Source organism: Centroberyx gerrardi, chromosome 13 (assembly GCF_048128805.1).
Source record: "Centroberyx gerrardi isolate f3 chromosome 13, fCenGer3.hap1.cur.20231027, whole genome shotgun sequence".
In the NCBI taxonomy this organism is placed as follows: Eukaryota; Metazoa; Chordata; class Actinopteri; order Beryciformes; family Berycidae; genus Centroberyx; species Centroberyx gerrardi.
This window is the reverse complement of record NC_136009.1, coordinates 9,950,674-9,974,134: the sequence shown is the minus strand read 5'-3', so window position 1 is coordinate 9,974,134 and position 23,461 is coordinate 9,950,674. Positions and strand designations below refer to the sequence as shown.

Here is a 23,461-nt window from a genome sequence, read left to right as displayed (position 1 = left end):
GAGAGAGAGAGAGAGTTTAAGTGTGTGTTATCAACTTCTCAGATAGATGGAACACTTTGTATCTGCAAGGCTGACAGACAGATTGCGTGCATGGGAGACAAACTAAGCCCATGAACAAGACCTTATGAGATTTAAACCCTGACAGCTACACTGAAATTCTCGTGTGTGTGTGTGTGTGTGTGTGTGTGTGTGTGTGATCTAAAGCAGTGTCAGTGTCATCACCACTCGCCGACTCCAGGCCAATCACATTTTATCACCTCATTTCTCAACTACTTTTTTTTTCTTCTTTTCTTTTTTTTTTGCTGTGCAACCTTATATTAGGAGGAGCCCTGCTTTTCTTCCTAAACTGTACATGACATCAGAGGAGGGAGGCAGGCCCAGCTCTCCTCAAACTTCACTGAAAATCACACCATCAGCCTCCCCCAACCCCCCCCCACCCCCCTTGTTTGCCCAATCTGTATGGACCACCCTCTACTATTCTCTTAGTGGACTGTGTTTGCTTGTGCCATAGCTGTATGCAGGCCTTCATTCTCAATGAGACCAAAGGCAGAGGGAGACCGAGAGTGAGGCGAGGAGAATGGAGAGCATGAGTCTCCATAGGAAACACAACTGAGAGACCAACCTGGGTCCAACCTGCACCTCCTGGACCAGACTGTACTGACCCACTGACACAGGTAAGACTTTTTTACACTTCTGTTATGAGGCTGTTTAGTGACTGATATGATGATATATGTATTTTTTTCTTTCTGGGAAAGTATTCCAACTGCTGAAATTTTAAAATCTTCCCGATCATCATTGTAAATAACTAATTGGAATTCATTGAGCTGTCAAAATAAAGATCAAATGCAAAAGTTTAATTTTGGAAGTTTTAATGATTTACAGCCGTCAAGTTAGAATGTCGATTTCCGATTTTTCAGGGAAATTGTAGATTTTCATAATTTCTGTAGAATTGTGGAATGACTGTAAATCACTCTGATTTATTTCAGCAATACAAAAGCTTTTTTAAAGTCATTAACTTCTGTTAACATCCATCCATTCCTTCATGTTTTTTTCACTGCATGTGTATTTTTAATCTAAACTGCCATAATCTGCACATGTACAAAGATTTTGGATCATGTCGTCCATTCAGTAGACAGATCTAATCAGTGGCTCCATCAGAATAGCTTGTGGGCTAATTGGCATTGTTCTAGTCTGCTGCTGGCCCAGAGCAGCAGCCGCCACAAAGTTTGACTGGATATAGGAGACATTCTGGATTTGCATCTGGTTTATATGTTGAAATACAGTTGTGAAAAGAATGGGAACACAAACGCTGTTATCCAGCATTTCCCAGGGGAGAGGTCTTTAATTCAAAAGAAAATCTTTTAATTGAGGAGCTCACCAATAGACAATTAGAGTAGTAGTGCCACTTACAGCTAGTGGGCCGATTGGCAGTGTCCTCATGTTCCTCCCGGCTGGGAAAGCCAGCCACCACAAAGTTTGACCTGTCTGGTTGCTAACGCCTCCATTAATATAAATGAGGTGGCTGGGTCTGGTCAGGTCTGGCTCTGAGGAGGGAGAGGGGGAAAATACCCTTTTAATAAGTCCGCAAAAAAAATGTCTGCTGCGGCTGACTTGATGAAGACCAGCAGGGTGTTAACGACAGACCGAGTCCCAGTGGTAATAACTGCGGATGAGATTCGCAGCCCCGGCTGAGACACACACTGAGCCTCTGTGTAAACACTGTCACTCGTGTCAGGCCGGGGGCTGTGAGATTCATATTGTGTGGAAGTGGAGCCACGCAGGCGAGCCAATGGCCGAGGCCGAGTTATGGAGGGTGATGACCTGTGATTAAGGAGAGAAAGGAAAAACTGCTCTCTGGGTAATAATAACTGGCTGACAGTGCCAAGGTGTTTTTGAGCTGTGACACATGGCCCGATTTCTTTAAAATCCCTTTTTCCTTGACTGTCAGCAACTCAAATGCTTTATAATCTAAGGCAAAACACGCTGCAGCTTTGCTGTTCCCCAAAATTTTGTTCCATATGTTGCGTCTAAAATACTGGCTTTGGAGGAGTTTTAGAAATCGTGTGCTGCAGAACTTTTAAGCCAAATGAAGTAGTTAAGGAAAGTTAATCTTGGCTCAGGCACTTTTCTTTCTGTCAATAACTCATTGTGCTTTATGAAAACACAAAAACTTGATATCATCTATTTTCTTTGAGGTAAGCATGTTTTTCTCTTTTGACAATGATAAAAGGGTACGATTATGCTACAGCAGCAGTTCGGGCTTAGGTAATGCTCTGGGATCTGTCCCATTAACTGTGGCCGGGACTCTTCAGTGCAACCAAACATCAAGAAGAGACCACAGAAATGATTCAAAGCCCCTGCTGTCTCTGTCTTACACTCATTTAGTTCTGCTTCCTTGGCATCTGTTAAAATCCTCAGAGGATTTGTTTGATGAGCATTGATGTGAAGTGGGTCATATTGTGCGGCTGTCAAAAGTGTTAGATGAAGGTTATTTAACCTCCTTGGCCATATCCTCCACAGACTGCCTTCTGGTTGGGACTGGCCCAAGTGCCAGAATCAGTCTTTAGTTGGCCCGCCATGAGCTCCACTTCCAGAGCCAAGCCCAGCTATTGAATATGGAAGGAGGGATCTTTCACTTAGCATGCATTTTTGAACGTCACCCACCCCTGCTCCATTCGTTGTGCTGTCAGAACCAATAAGATCAAAACACAAGCTTCCCTTCCAAAAATAGACTCCAGAAAACATTACTCATAAACCAGGGACTCCTGCTCCTCCTGCTGCTTCTCATACACATCAGACACTTTCATTCCCCAAATTCAGATTTATCTATTTGTACCAGCCAGGCAAAAATGGCACAAGTTAAAATGAGTGAGCGAGGCCCAGTGATAACCTGCTGCTGACTTCTGCCATTGTGCTCAAGATTGATATTGTCCTACACCTCATGAATCTGTCAGAGACCGGCAATGGATGTTTATGCCATTAGAGGAACAGATCCAGTTTTGTCCGAGGCCGTGGCCAAATAAATTCCATTTTCTACAAAATATTTTCATTGTCAGTCTCATCTTTTGAGAGACTTGATGGTTTTTGACATCAGTTCTCCACTCAGACCAATGTGGGTATGCTAAAAAACTGCAGGAGAGATTCGAGGAAGCTGCAGGGGGATCTACACTAATATGAAAAACAGATCCTGGCACTTGCACACACCCGGACACCTGATACAGACGTGGTATGGGCCATAATAAGAGAGAAGCCATGAGGGAATGTATTGAGAATATGAGTTGTGATAACAGATTTGAGCTGGGCGGCACTGCTCTACGCTGAACCACAAAGGAACCATAAGGCACAGCTTGCCAAGGTCTGCATACTGATGTGTGAGGGTCATGCCTGCTCCGCCTGTCATAGTCTGCTCGTTTTCACTTCACATTTTAACGTTCATTCGCTTCATAATTAAGCAGGACCCTTGTGTTGAGTCTAGACTGAATGCCAGCTCCTCTGTCATTTCAACACTTGCTCTTTGAGTGTTTAAGCTTTGCAGGTCCCATGGTTATATTGGATTCTATTGGATTAGAAGAGAAAAGAAAACATCTGCATTAAAGTGCAGACTACCAGTGATGTGTCTAATAGAAAACTGAACAAAATGTACATATAGGCCTAGTGTGTGGTATAGCAAAAAAAAAGAAGAAAAAATCCAACCTCTTTATATAAAGTTGGATCAAATAAAGTATAATGGCCCAATTCTCTGTCCTTATTATAGATCTTTAGCTTGTTTGGTGGTAAAGAGAGGAAGAATGGGATCTGGAGTGTGGAGCCTATTTATCCTGTTTGGTCTGTCCCTCTGGAGCAGCAGCGAGGGCCTCGCCAAGAACCCCATCCTCTCCCGGATACGAAGGGCTCCAGAGAACAATGGAGAGCCTAAGAAGTGCTCCTACACCTTCCTGGTCCCTGAGCAGAAGATCACAGGCCCCATCTGCGCCGCCCGGGGCTACTCCACCGACAAGGACCGGGTGACGCGCCTGGATGTGGCCTCGGTGCGCGACCTGCTGTCGAAGCAGCGCCGGGAGATGGAGACGCTGAAGCTGGTGGTGGACGTGGACGGCAACATGGTGAACGAGATGAAGCTGCTGAGGAAAGAGAGCAGGAACATGAACTCCAGGGTGACGCAGCTCTACATGCAGCTGCTGCACGAGATCATCAGGAAGAGAGACAACTCCCTGGAGCTGGCGCAGCTGGAGACGCGCATCCTCAACGCCACCGCCGAGTCGCTGCGCCTGGCCTCCCGGTACCGGGAGCTGGAGGCCCGATACGCGGTCCTGTCTGCGGTGGTGAACAACCAGTCGGTGCTGATCGGAGCCCTGGAGGAGCGTTGTCTGCAGGTGTACGGCCGCAGGCACGAGCAGCCGCCCTTGGGACCCCCGCTGGTGCAGGTGGTGCCTGAGAACATTCCCGTCAACGTGCCGCGTTTCACCAATGAGATCCAGAGGGACAACACCCGAGCGTTTGCCCGGGAGAGGGGCTCTCGCTCTGGGCCGTCTCCCACAGGCAGCACCCTGGAAGTCCAGAAACCTCCTCCAGGAAACTTCAGTGCTGAAGGTGAGAGAGGGCGGCAGCGAGTGAGTGAGTGAGTGAGTGGGTGGGTGAATGAGTGAGTGCCTATTAGCTGAGTATGTTGAAGGCTGAGTGAGAAATTTGGACTGGGCTATATTCAATATTATCGTGTATCGTCTTTCAATGGAATCATATCGTGATGATATGGTGATTTTGGGATATACATGACACACAATTCTGCTGTCTAAACTGATGATAACAAGTAAAATTTATTTAAAAACTTTAAAAACGAAAAATTTCAGTTTTACATCACACCTAACATTACCATTTGGTTCAATGGGATGAACATTCATTTTATTATTTAATGTGATTTTGCATACGTGAGCCATATCATGATATAGCCTAGCCTATATCAATATTGAAAAAAAAGAATCATTGATAATCAATGATTATCATTTCAACCATATTGCCCAGCCCTAGTTGAAGTTGAATCATTCATACATTCATTCATTCATTCATTCATTTATTCATTCGCTCATCCATTCATTCATCCATTCCTAATCCAAAACAGGTGTGGTAAAATTTAAACCAGTCATGAGTCAGGCTACCAGTTCTAACAAAACAATCCCTGACTTTGAGTGAGGCTGCAGGTGGGCCTATGGCCTCATTTTCAAAGGTTAAAGATTTGCATATTCAGCTGGAACTAGGTGCCCTGCTCACCAGAAACAACACAGCCCACGATGGAAATAAAAATGCTGTAATGTCTAAATTAAGGTGGGGGACGTAAAGCAAAGAAAGGCTAAAAAAAAAAAAAAAAAACCTAACCAGTGCGATTTTACTCATCAGCTGAAATTCCTGACACATTTAGATTGTTCCTGCCCAAGAATAATAAAGTGTGTAGGATTTCAGTGCAGCTGTGTATGAAAATGAATCCTTTGCAAGACTTTTCCATTGCATGTGAGACATAGACAAAACCCAGGCTGGCATGATATGTTCCTGCAAACCACAAAGTAGAGCCACTCTCTGGTTTACTTCATAACCGAAAGGTGGGTGGACTACTTCTATACTGTAAGCCGGGTGGGGATTATTCCCCCACTAAATAAACTCACTGCCACACATCTGCTTGTAATTCAAAATCTTTTAATAAGGATTACCTTAAAAGAAGGCAGACATACACCATTTTAAACAGTGCGTGAATGCGATATCTAATTTGGCTTGTTTGTTTAACCACAAATAGATGCAAATCATTCCTTAATGAATTGACTTAATGATTCCCATGGCTCCTCTGGTGTTTGTTACTGGGAGGACACAGTAAACAAGTGTGTCTTTGTAGACCTACTGCAGTGTGGTTTTATTACTGTCTGCTTGTTTGATTTTCCTGTCTGCCTCTCTGTTTGTGTGCCTGTTTGCCTACCTACCTAACCCTCTGTCTGTTTCAGACCAGGTTGAAATATACTCACTCCTTGGCTTAAATGCTTTCTTATCATTTAAGCTTTCTGGCACTCATGTTGTTATCTTCAACCCTCTGGCACCAAAATAGGCTAAAACAAAGTATTTGCAAAAGTATTTTACCCAGGTCTGATGTATTTATCTTCATGTCTGTCTTACTGCCTGTCTCCCTCTCTGACCATACTTTCCTTCAGGTCCATACCGAGACTGTCTCCAGGCTCAGGAGGCTGGCCACAGCACCAGCGGCATGTACCTGATCAAACCAGACGAAGCGGAGAGGCCCGTGCAGGTCTGGTGCGAACAGGGCATGGACAACGGGGGCTGGACCGTCATCCAGAGCAGGCGAGACGGATCCGTTAACTTCTTCAGGAACTGGGATAGCTACAAGGTGATGACAATAACACTTCCACTGCTCGCTCTCGCTCCCCATAGATCTTATTTCTCTCCCTCCTCTCCTGAACGACCCGTAGAACGTGTGGTTCATCCAGAGACAACATTGGTGCCGTTATATGACCTTTCCAGAGGAACCATCTGGGGTCCTGGGGAATATTTCCTAGGGCCAGAATCCTTGTGTTTTCACTTACTGTAAAATATAGCGCCTTGTCAGCAGCATTATTCGTCCGAGGCCATTTGGTTTGAGATTCCCATTATGAAACATTAGATGGCCCAGTAGGAAGGTATGTTCCACAGCTCAATCTGCAGGCATTTCTCTCCAAAACCGCTACTACTATGCTGCCTTCCTGGATGGATTGCCGGGTAGTTGACTGGTTGGCTCGCTCCAGCATACCATATAGGCCCACTCATCAAGGGTCTTTTTCTGTGAGGACGAGATGGAGTGTATCAGCGTTGGCAGCCTTGGTGATTCAGTGTTCCATTCAGCCTGGCCAGGCTTGTGCATGTTTAACGGCAAGCTAAATTGCTCTCTTCAACATTGATTTGCCTCTCCGCTCTCCCACAAAGCCACCACATGTACACACACAGCACCAGAGAGGAGGCCCCTGACTGAAACCCTACATCATTCATCATCTGCTGGCTCAACCAGTTAATCCACAATCACAAACCACAACCTTCCCTACGATGTGAAGTGTTCTGGAGGCACGCTGCCAGACATAGATTGGTCGTGGTTATTCAACACAAGCGCACAGGCCAGTATCGCCATTAGCCGTGATCCAAGAGATCTGTAGGGGTTTGAGAGATGAACCATTGGAGCCTAGCCTGAAGATTGATTCTCATTTTCCAGCATAAATTCTGCAACATGTGTGTCTGAAGAATTTCAAAGACAGAGCGGCATTTCCTTGCCACAGTGCTTGTGTCTCTGTTTCAACATCAGCTTTGTAATTTGTCTTAACTACCGTGGTCAAAAGTCATCAAAAAGGCAATTATCATTTGCACTGATACAATCCCACAGCCCCTTCCAAACGGAGGTTTTATATTCCTAAACAACTCTCATGTTTCTAAACTCCACAGAATACCACATAACAAACAACTCGCATTATTTTCTGTAATCTTCCTGTAACCTTCCTTGTAATCTTTCTGTGACTCAGAGTGGCTTTGGCAACATAGACGGAGAGTACTGGCTTGGTCTGGAAGGTATCTACAACCTGGGGAGGCAGGGCGACTACAAGCTGCTGGTGGAGCTGGAGGACTGGATGGGCAAGAAGGTCTATGCTCAGTACAGCAGCTTCCACCTGGAGCCAGAGAGCGAGGGCTACCGCCTGAGGCTGGGCACCTACCAGGGCAACGCCGGGGACTCGCTCAGCAGCCACAACGGCAAACAGTTCACAACCCTGGACCGCGACAAGGATACCTTCTCAGGTAGATGATGCTGGGGTCCCGTGCAGTGTTGTAGCCTCCTTTGAACTGCACAGTGTGTCTGTTTTCCTGAGTTTTCAAGTGTCTCTATTTTCAAGTGTCTCTGTTTTGTGTTTGAGTCCAGATGCACGTGTTTCCTGAAGACCACAATTATTCGTCTGCGGTTCCGTGAATCATTCCTTGTATGAAAGCCATACTGTAGTAGTACTTGTTGTACTTCACAGAGTTGACCATCACTCTTCCTCTACCCCCAACACAGGCAACTGTGCCCACTTCCACAAAGGAGGCTGGTGGTACAACGCCTGTGGGCAGGCCAATCTGAACGGTGTCTGGTACAACGGAGGGGTCTACCGCAGCAAGTTCCAGGACGGGATCTTCTGGGCCGACTACGGCGGAGGCTTCTACTCCATGAAGTCTGTACGCATAATGATCAGGCCCATAGACTGAGGAGATGCTGTAAGCCAGGCTGGTGCAGGGGCAGCGATGGAGGAGAGGGCATACTTGGACCTCATGCTAAATTGTAATTGCAGTATATGTCAATAGTAATTGGTTGAATAGAGGGCTCCATGATCCCAGGAAAAAGGTGGACGTAAGTCTACGGAGATTACCAACCTAGTGACTGGAACTGCCTCCTGTAGCAGACATGGACTCTGTATGAACATTATGTTCTTTATATCATAATAGATGAAGAGGTAGACAGAGTTAGGAGACATGACTATTTAAAAGCCATATAGCTCCTTTAACCACCATGTGTGAATATCTATGATGGTCAGGGGGAATTAAGAATAACTGCCTGTGCAGTTTACCAAAGGTTTAAGGAGTGTTGCACAGCAAAATAATGTAAGCTATCTGCCTGATTAAGAAACAGCAGTGTTTTCCTCATTACCAGGAACCCAACCCATGTAGAGGAGGTGCCACCTCCTGAAAGAATTCCATTGGTATTGATTTCATTCATAAGCTTTAGTGTCACAGGGTCTAAATGCGGGTCTTTCTACCTCGCCAAGAAAAACATCTGGGGGAAACACTCATACACGGTCTTTAAGCTGTGCTATAGTTGCTGGGAGCTGGAAAAGAGATTTTGCTGGTATGGATTTAGAGTTATATGACTGTTTCTATTACCACTCACTAATAAGACCTAAAATTATCAGACCAACCACTTAATGAGTTGGAGAAATGAAGGTGATCTACATGTTTTATGTACAACACTGTTCATTTGATTGTGCAAAAACAGTACTGGTTTTATGTCTTCTCCCTGTATTTACAATGACCTATTTTACTGTATTTTGAACTACTTTTTCCTAATGCAGATTGCCAGAAATGTTGGATAATTTATGTGTACAATTAGCTATCATAACAGTTGAAACGGACCAGGCGTCCTGAGGAAACAGTAAATGATCCTATAGAAAAGAGAGAGAGCTCATTTTCTCTGTATTTATGACAATCATTCTCAAAGTGTGCTTGCACGGCTGATAAGGTATGGAAATTGCTGTTATATGTTTTTCTCATTTTGCTGATGATTAAATTTCAATATGAGCCTGGGAAAAACAAGCATTGTTGAGGGGGGAAAAAAAAAAGATGGAATTACGTTTTGTTTTGAGTGGTTTTGGAGCACGAAAAATATGCCGACCAAGCGGGTTGAGAGTTATAGGCATTGGGACAGACAACGAGAAACACATTGCTGAAAGCCAGACAGGATGGAGAAAAAGAGGGAGAGAGAAAGAGAGAGGGGGGGAAACAGAGAGAGAGAGAGGGGGAAAGGAAAGGAAAAGAGAGGAGAGGGGAGGGGAGGGGACGAACTGGGATGGAACCGGTCCAAATTTCCAAAGTTATTTTTTTCCTCCCTCTTCCTTTTAAATACAGAGAAATTTACATTCTTTCCACACAAAAGTGCTTGAACTGTATGTTTTTTTGTTTTTTTTAAATATCTTTCATTGAAAAAGTCACGGCTCCCTGCAGTCTGTAATCACCGGTAGGGAGGGAAGGCTCCATCCCAGGGGGGAAACCATCCCAGAGGAGAGGGGGACTGGGGGGCTGAACTGGTGGGTCTGCTCTCGACAACAGCACTGAATCCACAGCACACATGAAAAGGCAAATGTCCTTTGGTCTCATCGCTGAAAATAGACCCTCATTGCATTGTTTTTCGTATTGACCGCAATGGCCATCACACCCAAACTTTTACAAAGCAAGAAAACAGTGCAAGGATAGTGGTCAACCCCAGATGGACACTTTGAACACTTATAAAAGGAACATGTTTATGGACATGTGAAGAACAGTCCCTAATAAAAAGCGACATTACGATGTTAAAATTAAACAGCAATAAAGGCAGAAACAGATGACTCAGAAAACCTGGCGTTCGCATTGCAAAACAGTATTACACAACTGAGCAGTCAATAACTGGAGAAATGTAGGGTCACTTGAGGGGACATTCTTTCACAAGAACTCCTTTCATCTGCCATGGTGATTTATGCTGTTATCCAAGGCACAATTAGTGCATCGCAGTCATTGTTGAGATTAGATGCACTGCAAATTCAAAGCTTTACCTGTGTGTGTGTGTGTGTGAGTCATAAACCGAAGCCTTGTTCACTCTCCCATAGCGGATTCAAACAGTTCATGTGAGTCTTTATGAAAGCAAGGGGTGAAAGCGGGTTCTGAGGCACATTCTTCTTACAGTATCGCTCTCATATTTGCATTGGATGGTAAGGTCTATCCTGAATGTGTGTGTGTGCCCCTATGTGACAGTGAGTGTTTGAGTGAAGACATCTGGTGGTAAGAGATGAGCACATTGCAAAGACATCTTACTACAAGTGGTAACACTTTTCTGTGGATGAGTAGACAAAGGCGAGTCAGCAGTACAAGCCTGCCTCACAACCTGAGTCACATCTCTCTCTCTCTCTCTCTCTCTCTCTCTCTCTCTCTCCCTCTCTCTCTTCTACCATCCAATAAAGCAGAAATGATGACAATAACCTTTAACCTGTCACATCATAGTCATGCAGCTTTCTTAAGCTTATACTATCGTTAATATAGCTTTTTGTGTGTTTACATGCATGTCTGTGTCTGAGATTTTACATTTTTAGTACAAGTCCAATGATGCAAGTGTACATATATGAGAATGGTTAACCATGCCCCATCAACCCACATAAACCCTTTTATTAGGGTGTGCACAGCTCAAATGGTCAAGTCTCTAGGCAGTCCCACCCAACAGGGATCATTTTTTACATTTAAATGTATTTTTATTTGTCCAGAGAAAGTCAACTGAGCACACTTGCTCTTTCTCAGCAACACCCTGTTTTGCATTCAGTCAGATCCACACATTTCCTCCTGGGACGCGCCCAGTACATCCAGTCTTCTACTGTTGGCAACTGAGCAGTTCCACTGACAGTTGGGGGTTGAGTGTCACCTTCAGTACCCACATTTTCCCCAGCCGGGCCAGGGATTCGACCCGCCTACGATCCGGTCACAAGCCTGCTTCTCTAACCTCTAGGCCAACAGGTCCCAGCTACTGCCTGGCTGTCTGGGATCCTCCGTCATTCGCACCGCAGGAGCTGTAACTGAAGTCTTCCGATAACTCTGCCCACCACACACTGAACCCTCACACTTTACACAGCCTCCTGGAGGTATGGAAATGCAAGATTACCCCACAGGGCCAAAACCCGAGGTTGGAACAGAGAAGGTGACATCCTTGGCTCGGGCGGAGGGACCACACTCAGGCCGTACCACCTCGGATACCTGGCCAGCCGGCTGAGGATGGCTGAACCCTGCTGCGGTGTGGTCCTTGGGGGACTGTTGGAGGACTCAGAGGTGAAAGCCCTCTTTGTCACAGAGTGAACCTTCAGTGTCTGTGCATTTCACCACCAAAATGGCACCGGGCTCGGAAGATTTCTGGAAGACCAGTGAGCTCCACGGCTCACTGGCGTTTGCTAAAAGGCATCTGCTGTTGGGAACGTCCGTGAGAGTGACTCATTAGCCCACAAAAGCGCAGTTAGTGTCAAGCAGCAAATCAACGCAAGGGACGTGGAGCTGTTTTCTTTAAAAATAAGCACCATGACTAATTCCTGTCTTCACTGAGACAGTCAAACAACTCCCTGACGAACTCGCGCTCCTAACCACCTCTCAGACTCAGAGCTTAACTGACACTCGTTTGAGATGGATGATGATGTCGGGGGATCTGGGAAGGCTCACTCTGACACTGCTTAAGTTTCCCCTTCTCCCTTATAACTCTAAAAGCGTAGGACGATATTTCATGTAGATGTGAACCGCAGAAGCTAGTGCCGAGGATTAATGCAATTTATTTTAATTGCGCAAAGAAGTAAATCTAAGCACAGAACGTGCTCCAGAGATAACAAACAGAGGAAAACTTGAGCCTGGAGAAGTGTGCTACTCTTCCTCCGGCCAAGTCTCAGCTGCCAGTTAACAGATATTTAGTCTGTTAAAAACGTCTATTAGTGCTCATTCGGGGACCGTGGGGATCGGCTTTCAACAGCAGACTTTCATTGTTCATGCGGCTTGGCATGAAATGTTTGTTGATACTAGAGTCAAACCTTGAAACTTCTGATATGATAAACTGATATCCTTTCAGTGTGAATCATCATTTCAAACCACTGTGGATTCAAAGTTAGTCAGCAGACTGGAGAAGCTCACTAATGGTCTACAAGACGGTTTACTGTATGTGTGCTGTGTATGATTCCAATTACTCTGATGAATGGCATGAGTCACGGAGGTCTGTTTGAGGCCACAGGCCACGTGACTGTCGTGTCTGTCTCTCTGATTGGGGAGACGGAGCCAGAGGACCTATTGCCCGAACTACTCAGCTGTTTTTATGCCCTAGTTAAAACAGTGAAAAACAAAAGGGCCTCACAGCCTCACCCCGCTGAGGAGAAGCATGAGCCAATGAGCCACGGACGACAGAAGAAGGAACCATAGAAAACTTTGACACTCTGTCCAGTGAGAGAGAAAAAGGTCTATATTCGTTTCTATAGCGCGAAGACTCGTCTTTTCATTCATCTGCCAGCAACGACGATGTGAATTTTCTATAATTCTAATTGAAAAAGGAAGAAATGGCCTCTTGCATCAGTTTTACAGTTGTACACCCCTCAGCTATCATTACACCTCCACATCTAACACATAAAACACTATTTGTTTGACCTGATGATATTACTTTCGGTGGTGAAAATTAAGCCTTATTGAGAGTTCTCAACCCACAGGAGGCAGTGTCTGTTGGCTTACAATCTAATACAGTCCCACAGTTTGTACAGTTTATATTGCACTTATCCAAGAGCAGAAAATACAAAGCACTTCATAAAAAGTCATTACAATCAGGAATAGTAGAATATATTTTAGATAGATTTTTTAGTAGTTTAAGTAATTTTAGTAGATATATTTTAATAGGAATAGTAAAATATATCAAAAAAAGAAATAAAGATGGAGAAACACATTCAAAAGAAAGAGTGCTTAAGAATAAAACATCATAGAAAACAACACAAGCTAAATTGCGGGCAATAACAAATCATTATAGCAAGTCCACAAAAATGTACTGAAAGGACTTGATGTTGTGACTTGAGGCAAAAGCACAACCACTTGATTCTTGACTCACACTGAGGAACAGTCAGGAGGGCTCTGACTCATGGGGAACTAACAGGTCTGCAATGCAGCTGAGGGCCACACCTGGCTGAGCTTTACTGCTAACCACTGTAAAGATGCTAAAACTCAGAATACACGCTCTCTTCATTCAGCACCAGTTCAAATTCTAGTTGAGAGTGGCTTTTGACCGAGGCAGGAACAGAGAGTCCTAATGAGACGGGATAAAAGATTGATGGCTTTCTCTATCTATTTTAAAAATTACTCATTCGTTTCTGGCCACTGGCTTTGTATTGGAAGCAGAGAACCAAGATCATTAAGAATAAAACTTCTGGAGTTAGGAGGGCAAAATTAAACTCTTTCAGATTTGCTTTTATTGAGCTGTAAAAAGCAATTTTCAAGTGTTTGTAGCTAGGGTCACATTCTTGGCACTGATCAGACCTACACACAGCTACACCACACCTATACTGCGCCTACTCTTAAGCTTGAGCCCATAACACCACAACAGGTCATTCTGAAACTAAACATGGTCGATCTCAACAATAATGGGCCACAGAGCAGGGGATCCTGCTGCTCTGAAAACACATGCCCAGTTTCAGAAACCACATTACACCAGCAATAAAAAGCTACTGGCAGAGCTGACTGTGCTAGCTTGGTGCAGCACACAGCAGTTCAGAGACATTTATAGTTGTTTGTTGTGCATTTCCCCCCTCAGTTAGACATGGAAAAGATTAAAAAGTTAAAAAGAAGTTCAATGTGCAAAATAATGGGTTTCCTTTTTCACTTATCTTTAGGGAATTTAGCGTATCTAGAACTCCTAATGTGGTATTAGTTAGTTTAATTATAAGTTAAATAGGAGAATATTCAAGATGAGCTGTAGAAGAATCAAACAGGGGCTTATTATGGAACAGTTATTAATATCAATATCACAAATAAGCATGTCATTAGGATACATCAATTATTCTATTCCAAAAGGCAATGCATTTTCAGGGGAAATGCACCTGAAGGTTGTTGCTGTAATTTGTTTAAATGTGTTGATTTAAACCATGTTGTTAGTGTAGCTGTCATGGTTTTCATATTGTGGATATCTAATTGCAAATGCATTGGGATGATTCTTTTTTCACTCGCATGATAAAGCTCAGCTGTTCCAAGATGTCTACAGGGACTGGACTTTGGAGAACTTATTCCATACTCTATTACCATCTAGTGGTGGAATCCTTTTACTACCTTACCATTAACTGTGTCTGTGGGCTCCACAGTGTGGAAGATGACAGGATGGTTGAAGTACTTCATTATAATTAGTAAGTATATACTGTAGATTATATGAGAAACATGGACCATTATAAAAGTCCATCAATAGATTTTTTTCCACACCAGACCACAGAGCCCCATTTGATAAGATTTTGTCCTTTGTTGTTAGATATGATATATGGTACAGAATTAATACAGCTGCTTGTGATAACCATAGTGTCTATGGTGATCAAAACAGTCAACTTTATTCATTCTCACATTGTGCTAACTTAAAGTGAGTTCAGTAACAGTCAAATTAAACTAATTTGTGTACGCTGGGGCCTTCTTGAAACCCACCAAGTACCCCTGGTGGTCCCAGGACCCCATTTTGGGACGACCTTTATTCACGCTGCAGTACACAGTATGCAACAATAGGTGGTGCTGCTGCACGCAGCTTTCTTTTGAGGAAGAAAAAGCGGGGTCGTCGCTGAATGATGACGTCTTTGTAAACCTTTATGAATCGTTATGGCAGCCCATGCTAGCGAGCTTGAGATTGCAAAGAAAAATTTAACTGATGCTATCGGCGATAATGTCAAGCAGTAAGTATACAGCTGTTTGTGTTTGTTTTCCATTCATGCCATCGAGTTTGTGACTTAATTTCTAGGTTTGCCGCTGGAGTGGAGCGCTGTTTAACCTAGCAGCTTGCTAGCACTTGCTAACGTCTGCAGCATCCCTCTTCAGTTTTAATGTGTACTCACACACACATATCTAACACATTAATTATTTCATCACATGTTGAACATTACCAATTACATCCACCTTGACGTTATTGCAGTGTAAAGTTGGCTAGCGTTACATAGCTTTCAATGACGTAAAACATCTTGTTTCAATGTAAAAACAGTGTCTATACGTTTGTTTTAAGCAAAAATTACTCGAGAGACCATGACATGAGTTTGGTTGTGAAATGACAATTGCGAATTCCGTATGTCAAATAAAAACTAGCTGTAACGTTACATGCACATATTGCTTGAACTCCAGGTGAAGTGTATGCTTTGTATTAATGCTTTCTTTCCGTTGTTCCTCCACGCAGTTACTGGGCAAACCTGAAGCTGTGGTTCAAACAAAAGATCAGTAAGGAGGAGTTTGACGTTGAGGCGCGTCGTCTCTTGGCACAGGATAATGGTCAGTAGGCAGGAAAACTGCATTTAAAAATTTTTTTTTTTTTTAAACGGATGTTATCTGGAGAAAAAAAAAGTATTGTTGCTTATTCTGTATTCCCCATTTTCTTCTTTCCCCAGTACATGTTCACAATGATTTCCTCCTGGCCATTCTCACACGCTGTCAAATCATCGTCTCCACGCCAGGTAGGCTGTGTTTTCAAGAATAGAAGTTGAATTTTACTCCATTCTCTGAATCTGCAGTTTTCTTGTGGCATTTTATTCCAGTTTTCAGTATGCTTATCTGTTATCTGTTGTGACACGGTCAGCTGTCAACATCCAGACAGTTAAAAGTATATCTTACATCTGTCACAGTGCTTTAATTAAAATAGATTTGATAAATGTAATTTTCAGACACCCGGTAATAAAGCCAAAGTTGTCAAGTTAGTCAGTTACTGAATAGTGCGACAGATAGTATGATTCACTGCTCAGAAACCTGTGTGAGCGCATGAATACTGATGATTAGAAATACTGCACTAAAGAGACTTACTCCTTTTTAACAGCATCTCTTTTTGTTCATCTGTGTCTTCAATGTCTTTTTTCATCCTCCAGAGGGCGCCGGGTCATTACAGTGGACAGGTGGCTCTGCTTCAAAGCCTGGCAAACCCAAAGGAAAGAAGAAATTCTCTTCCAGACAAAAATTTGATGTAAGTTCTTACTCTCAGAGTTAACACTGTGAAGGCTGTGTAACCCTAACCTCAAGGGTGGAAGTAACTACTTACATTTACTTACATTACTGTAATTAAGTAGCTTTTTTGTGTACTTTTTTAAAGTCAATAATTTAACATTTACTTAAGTACATTTTCACTGAAGTGTTGTATTTAGCTATATTTTAAATCACATCTATTACGGAGTACAAATTTTGTAGGCTCTCCATAAACAACCGAAACTGGACCAGTGTAAATTGGCCAGTTGTGCAGCCATTCACAGTGAACAGTCAGCAAAGAAGAGAAGAGTATTTTGGCTTTTTTGTGCACTTTATTGTGTAATTTCTAATTTTTCCCATTAAAATCATTTTTAGAATTGCATGGGAAAGATCACATGTAACAATATTTTCTTTTCTAAAAAGCAGCTGAGTAACTTTTACATTTTAAATGAGCTTTTCTTTATTTACTCCGGTAATTTTACTTTTACTTAAGTCAAATTTCAGCAAGATTAGCTAGAGTTAGGATGTTTTAGTACTCTTTCTTCCCCTTCCTAAATTAAAAGCAGCCCTGTCCACGCCCAAGTAAGCTAAATGACCAAAGATAGCCGATGATAACATTACATGTCTGTATTTTCAGTGTTGGTCACCTCTCACCAATCTCAGGGTAACTGAACAAATGGCAGCCTCTCTCATTTGGATGTTTGTATTTTCTCTTTGTGCCTTCAGCATCGCTTCCAGCCTCAGAACCCCCTGAGCGCCGCCCAGCCTTTCAGCCCGCGGGAGGTGGGGGGCGAGGAGGAGGAGCTGCGTCTCAGCGCCCACACTCTGCTGCTGCCCACACGGGGCCAGCTGGAGGCCCGCATGATGGTGACGGCCTTTGAGCTGGGCCTGGATAATGTCACGGAGGACGCCGTCAACACCATGATCTGCGCTGTGGAGGTGTGTTGTGGGGGTGATGGAATATGAGTCTGTGTGTGTGGGAGTTTGAAGAGAGGTGGATGTGTGTGCCTATGTGCTGTGCAAATGCAGTGTGGCCATATGTGTGAGTGCACTCTTGCGTATCCGTAGGTGTGTCCAAGCAGATGTGGATGTGTGTTTTCTGTGTGCATTGGTGTGTGTGTCTATGCATTGCGAGTTCACGTCCTTTGCTATTAGCTCAGAGTTAATCTCTAGCAAAGGTTCACTTACAGGGCACTGTAACATGTTGGCAGACGAAGCATTACAGCGGATTATAGATTTGCATCCTGTATCAAAGCAAACACAGAAGCCTAAATGAGTGTCTATTTTAGACATTTGTTTATCTTGCTCTGACTACTTATCAAGATGACTGACAACTGTCGAGGGATTGAGCAAAGCCTTATTTTGTGCTCCGTTTTATTTCAGCACCACTTGAAAGATGTCCTGACTGCCGTCGTCACCCGGAGAAAGGCATACCGGTTACGCGATGGTCATTTCCCCTATGCCTTTGGGAGTGATGTCACACCACAGCCTTATCTGAAAAACAGCCTTGCTGCTTACCACAGTGTTACTGAATGGTAGGGACAGCGCTGCAGCTCTCCTCAGCTATTGAGTCTCATGTGCAAGCTTCATCTAAAAGAGAGTGCAATTACTGTAGAACTAAAGACATGTCTCTCTTGCTACTCTGTGAGGTAGCACTTCGGTATTCTGCTTTCTACTTGCTCTCCATACAGTAAAACAGTTAATTGGTTTATTTTGGTGTCAGTAAATGCTACTGATGACACTGATCATATTTCAGCCTATAGCGATTTCTGTGTCTTCTCTCTTCCAGCCCCCCTCCAAGCGCTTCTCTTCCTGCTGGCCCGCCACCTCAAGTGTCACCTGATGAGGCGGAGCAACAAGCCGTTCACTTATTGGCTTGTTCTGCTGACAGTCTCCCGGCACCCCTCCCTCCAATCAGCATGTTTGATCTCCTGGAGGCTTTACAGGTTAGAGAAACAATAGTGGTTGCCAACATTATTGTTGTTCTTGTTGTTATTAATTCTGGTCTGCCATCATTTATCTATCAGAGGTTCATTTGGGTTAATATCCTTTTGAAACTCGACACCTCATTTGTTCTGATGCAGGTTCACCGCGGTGTGATGCCCTCCCACACCATGTACGCCCTGAACATGGAGCGCATCCTGTCGCGGCTCTGGCACCCCAGCCACGAAGAGCTGGAGCAGGACCATGTGCACCGGCAGCGCCTCGCCGGGAAAGAGGGCGTGCTCGTCAGCTGAGACACACTGTGACACGAGAAAAGATGGACTATGGATGTGATCAGGAACAACAAATGGAAAACTGTCATCTCCAAATTGAGATGGATGGATGGAGAAAAGTGTGTCCACAAAACTGACAACCTGAAAATAACCTGAAACATCACATCCCCGGTGCACAGAAGGATAGAACATGAGTAGAGCAAGATGAATCTAAACAGTTGGACACAGGGAGACCAGTTAACACTAGCCACCAACCAGATGCTGGCAAATTATAGCTGTGGTCAATGTGTTTGTCTGGTCCACCAGCCACTTTGGCAGGCAACCAACCATGATTTGGAAGTCCTATTCTATGGGGAAAATCGAATTGCCAGGTAAAATAGTGAAAGTGGCTGGTTAATTTTTGGATTTACCAGCAACTGTGACCAGTGAACAAAAAAGTAAGGTTCCTGCCCAGGTTGCACAGTGTTGGTTTTGAGGTGTGTGTGTATAAGACGGTATATGTGCTACTTAAAAGCCTTACTTAACAGACTGAGGCAGAGGTGAGTTGCCCACGGCGTGCTGCATCACAGGTCTACCAGACCTGTGCTGTAATACAGTGGCCTAGATTATGAATCAAATACTGACCGCTGTCTCATGTTCCTTCATTATATCAGATATGCACCACAGCTGATAATGAGGCTCCTGTGGCAATTAAGAAAGATACTGGACAGCTTGTCATGTAGCATAGTGTACCTAAGCATGGATAACACCTGAAATCTGAAATGTGAGGTTACAACGTACAGTAAGTAAAAAAGATTTAAACCGTGTCTTAAAAACTGCCACACACAGCAGCCTCCTGTTTTATGCTCCTCATTAACATGCGTATGTTCAAATTGTCTCACAAGTATTCCTAAAAACGTTGAATGGTCTCTGGTTTAAGGCCAGTGAGGTTCCATCATCGATATTGTTGGTCCATAATGGGTGTAGTGAGTTTTTATGTCTCAATGCACTTGGATACCTGTTTGTGTGTTCATGTAGTTCAGGTAAACCATATAAATGTATATAAGTTAGTACATTTTTCTACAAGTTTTGTTTGAAATTTCTATTAAGGGCAATGGCCAAGAAAATGAAATAAAATGCATTACATCTTGTTTTATCTACTGTTTATACAAATTGTCTTGTGTAATGGCTAACAGATTAACACTATGAAAATATTCTATGGAACAAAATCTTTATATTTTACCTCAGGTCATTTTCTGACGCGTGTAAACAGAGCTGACTGTGCTTTATAGGCCGCCTCCAGGAATCACCGGTCGTAGTGGGAGACGGTGATTCAGACGCACGCCCACCCGTCCCAGTGCGCACGGAGCGCCTCTTGCCATATTTGGCTCGCCTGCAGCTCGCTTCCGACACCTTGCTGTCCAATGGGCGGTCGAGCAGAGTCCCCAACCATTACAAGAGCTTCACTACACTGGAGTGACTCAATATCCTGTCCGGCCCAGTTCCTCCAACAACAAACACCTAATGTAATGTGTAGCCTATACAGGCTGTATTCGGTTCTCTAATTATCATAAACCTGCCTGCCGCTAACACGGTATTCAATAGGAACAAGCACTCAAACATCACGCATGTGTCCAACATTTTATTTTGTCATATGTACAGTTCTGAAGTGCTCAAAAGACGGCGTAAAAATAGTATTACAAAGTATTATTTCAGGTCTAACAGACGTTACACCTATATCACAAAGTCGTATCAATGTAAAGGTTAAGAAAGTAAGGCAGTTTGTTGTCAGTAAACCCTACACACCTATGAGTCAGTGTCCTTGTAAAGGTGTGAAACAATGCTTTTTTTTTTAATTATTGTGTTACTCTGTACATATCGTCGCTGGTGAGAAAACTCAGTGCTAGACTCAAGTCTATATGCATAAACTGCTACTGGACATAGTGGGAGACTCGCTGGGCAAGGCCTGCTTCACTTTGTGTTTCTGGCCATGGCAACTTGATCCCACACAGGCTCTGTCGTCATTCTGTCAGGGCGCAGGACCGCATGGGCGTCAGTTGGCCATGGCGAGGTATTGGCACTTGCCACAGCTACCTAAGCTTGACTGAGTCCAATTTAATCTTCTAGTTTTTCACTATAACGAAGAGCAAAGATCAAGCCAAAATTCCCAGAAAGTTAATTGGAAGCCATATCGAAAAAGTCACATCAGAGGAGCAAATTAGGACCAATGTTCCCCCTGAGCGTTATGTGCAAGATAGTTTGATGACCTCCGTGTAATAATTTATCACACTGACCAGATAAAAATATCTTGTCAGTCATGTCAGTCATTGCTCCACTTTGTCCGCAGAAATTTAGTGGATATAGCCTAGGCGGGTTTGGATATTTTGGTGGCAAATGATATTGAATGCAGGGACTCCTAGGGTTTAGTGAATTGACGCCCCTGCAAGACTGTATCAGGCCACTTGGAGCTGCATTTGGTCCCCAACACAAAGAAATGTCCCTCGGTCCCTTCCCTTGGCAGTCTAGTAAGCCTGGAGCTGCTGCGTCAGTATGAGCTGGCAGCCACTGTTAACATGGTCCATGACCTTTTGCTTGAGCAGGGCCAGCTCGTCCCGGAGGACGTTGGCAGAGGAAACCAACTCCGTGTGTTGGTTCTTCAGGCTTTTGACCCTATCCTCCAGCCGGGAGATCCTCTCCAGCTTCCTTTTCCGGCATTTGGACGCGGCCACCCTGTTCCTCATGCGCTTCCTCTCCGCTTTGATGCGCTCCTGGGTCTCCATGTCGATGGGGGAGAGCGGCGGGGTGTCGCCGGACATCTCGGGCACCGTCTGCGGCTCCTCTTTGAAGGCGTGTAGCCGCGAGTGCTCGATGTGGTTCTGGGACGGGACGGCCGAGTAACTAGATGGGTGCCTCTCGCCAGCAGGTGCAGACGCAGAAACGACAGCCCGACTGAAACTGCCCAAGTTGGTGTATTCCGGCGGCTCCGCGCGCACCGTGCAGCTGTAGGGAATACCGCTCTCGGACACAGCGGAGCCAGATGCCATGTCGCTGGCGGCGCCGGTCTGTGCGTCAGGGTTGACACCGCCACCGGGTATCTGCTGCTGGTAGTGGAGCTCGGCCAATGCCCTCACGAAGCCTTCGGCGAACCCCTCCTGCTCGTCGGTGATATTCTTGGGACAGACGAACTGGGTCGGGGTGGGAGTCGTCAGCCCGGTGCAGGACTGGATGATTAATCTCTCCAGTTCAGGCGAGGCCAGCTTCAGTAACCCGACATCGGGGGACGTCAGGATGTCGATGGCCTTAGAGCGCAGCTGGGGTTTGAAGTTCTTCGGGTCGTTTAGGTTGAGGGTCATGGTCTGTTTGAGGGTTTTCGGGTTGAACCCATACACTCCCGTCCCGTCGTGCTGTGAATTGGAGGCATTCACAGATTCGTCGTAGAATGTCGCTTCCATTTTGGCGGACATAAAGTTTTTATTACCTTGAGGGAGGATTTTGTCCGTTCAAAAGTCCAAGCATTAACTGTCCCCAAAAAGACCGAGTAGTTACAGACGTCTAATTGCGACTCGGTATCTCTCTCAACTGCCTTGGGACAGAGTCCGCCTATTGTTGAAGTTCAACTCACTTGACAACTTTGTGTCCTGTGAAAACTTTTCTCTTGCGAGCCGTGTGACCATCAACAACAAAAACGTGTTCCCCAATCGGCGACAGTGTTTTCACAGCCGAAGTATCCTCTTTGATGTAGTCTTTTTCTTCTCATAAAGTAGACACAGTGCCTGAATAGGGATAATACTTTCTATCACTTCCAACGTGGAGACGAACTTTATCCACCTCTAAGCTGCAGCTCTACTGAAAATAACAATGATGTCATTTCTACAGCCTCTGATTGGCTGGAGATGATTTGGAGGGCGGGGTATGTCTAATGACATGCAGGTTGCTCTGACAACTAGCCATATCCCCGCCCCCCGCGATGGCTTATGGGATTAGGTAATGCAGAAAGCGGAGCAATGTACTCTGGGATTACGTAGTGTTTTTGAATATTTAGTTACCCGCTCAATTATTAGTTACCCATTCTTAACTAGGCTGGTCCAAATGGTGTGTTGAGTTTAGCCTTGATTAAGGTATAGTAGCAATTTAATTACTTAATTAGCATAACTTTATCAGAAACAATATTGCCATAACCACATATACAATGTAAACATTTTAAAGACCAACAAACAAGAGTACATTCAAACTATACTGAGATGATTTTTGATCTTAATCAGTATTGACTTATAGGGTTTTCATGTTTAATAATTCTGACAGATCCAAAACTGCTGTCTAGTGTCTTTACAAAATGCTTTACTTGCATAATTCTCCCATGCAGGATCAATTCCCCTCTGGGCAAATTAAATTCCATTCCATTTTTTTTTTTTCATTATAGTTCAGCCACATAGGGCCCTTAGTGGTAAATGTGCAGCTGTACTAATGCCACAGTCCAGTCTGTCTGGCCTCCCCCTTTGTATTATTCAACACATTCTCTTCAAGCCAACTATAAATAAGTTAACAGAGCTCAGCCCCAGACAGACTGGGGGAGCGATGGCTGCCTGAGGTCAACACTCTTGAGATGACATGCTTGTCCTCACAACATGGCAGCGCAACACCCATTTGGAAGTATTTGACACCCTGAAGTAGAAATCCAGCTCCGGCAGTGGAATGCTTTGGAAACTTTTGTGTCTTATACCACAGACAGCAGTAATGAAAGTAAGCAACAAAGCACTAACAATAGTGCAGTAATATAACAGCACCAATTCTTT

At 44.2% G+C, this 23,461-nt stretch overlaps 3 protein-coding genes across 4 annotated transcripts; 2 read left to right on the top strand and 1 right to left on the bottom strand.

The window, feature by feature from the left end:
* Positions 1–544: 544 nt before the first annotated feature.
* On the top strand, positions 545–9,512 carry angptl1b (angiopoietin-like 1b). The gene is made up of 5 exons (XM_071927514.2): positions 545–674; positions 3,755–4,590; positions 6,189–6,382; positions 7,539–7,809; positions 8,066–9,512. The coding sequence occupies exons 2-5, from the start codon at positions 3,789–3,791 to the stop codon at positions 8,251–8,253; spliced, it is 1,455 nt and encodes a 484-aa protein (XP_071783615.1). The 5' UTR covers positions 545–674; positions 3,755–3,788; the 3' UTR covers positions 8,254–9,512.
* A 5,604-nt stretch (positions 9,513–15,116) lies between these two features.
* Positions 15,117–19,976, top strand: tada1 (transcriptional adaptor 1). Of its 2 annotated transcripts, XR_013507103.1 has the most exons (9): positions 15,117–15,209; positions 15,701–15,792; positions 15,909–15,974; positions 16,380–16,474; positions 17,200–17,412; positions 17,857–18,008; positions 18,263–18,419; positions 18,558–19,068; positions 19,116–19,976. XR_013507103.1 is itself a non-coding variant. In XM_078287508.1 (8 exons), exons 1-8 carry the CDS (start codon positions 15,136–15,138, stop codon positions 18,708–18,710), a joined length of 1,002 nt encoding a protein of 333 aa, XP_078143634.1. In that variant the 5' UTR covers positions 15,117–15,135; the 3' UTR covers positions 18,711–19,976. The 2 variants fall into 2 exon arrangements, 1 of the variants encoding a protein (XP_078143634.1); XM_078287508.1 differs by having other exon boundaries at positions 18,558–19,976.
* Positions 19,977–20,297: 321 nt separating this feature from the next.
* LOC139933436 (transcription factor Jun-like) lies at positions 20,298–22,486 on the bottom strand. Its single transcript, XM_071927513.2, has one exon. The coding sequence runs from the start codon at positions 22,130–22,132 to the stop codon at positions 21,191–21,193; it is 942 nt and encodes a 313-aa protein (XP_071783614.1). The 5' UTR covers positions 22,133–22,486; the 3' UTR covers positions 20,298–21,190.
* Positions 22,487–23,461: the final 975 nt, after the last annotated feature.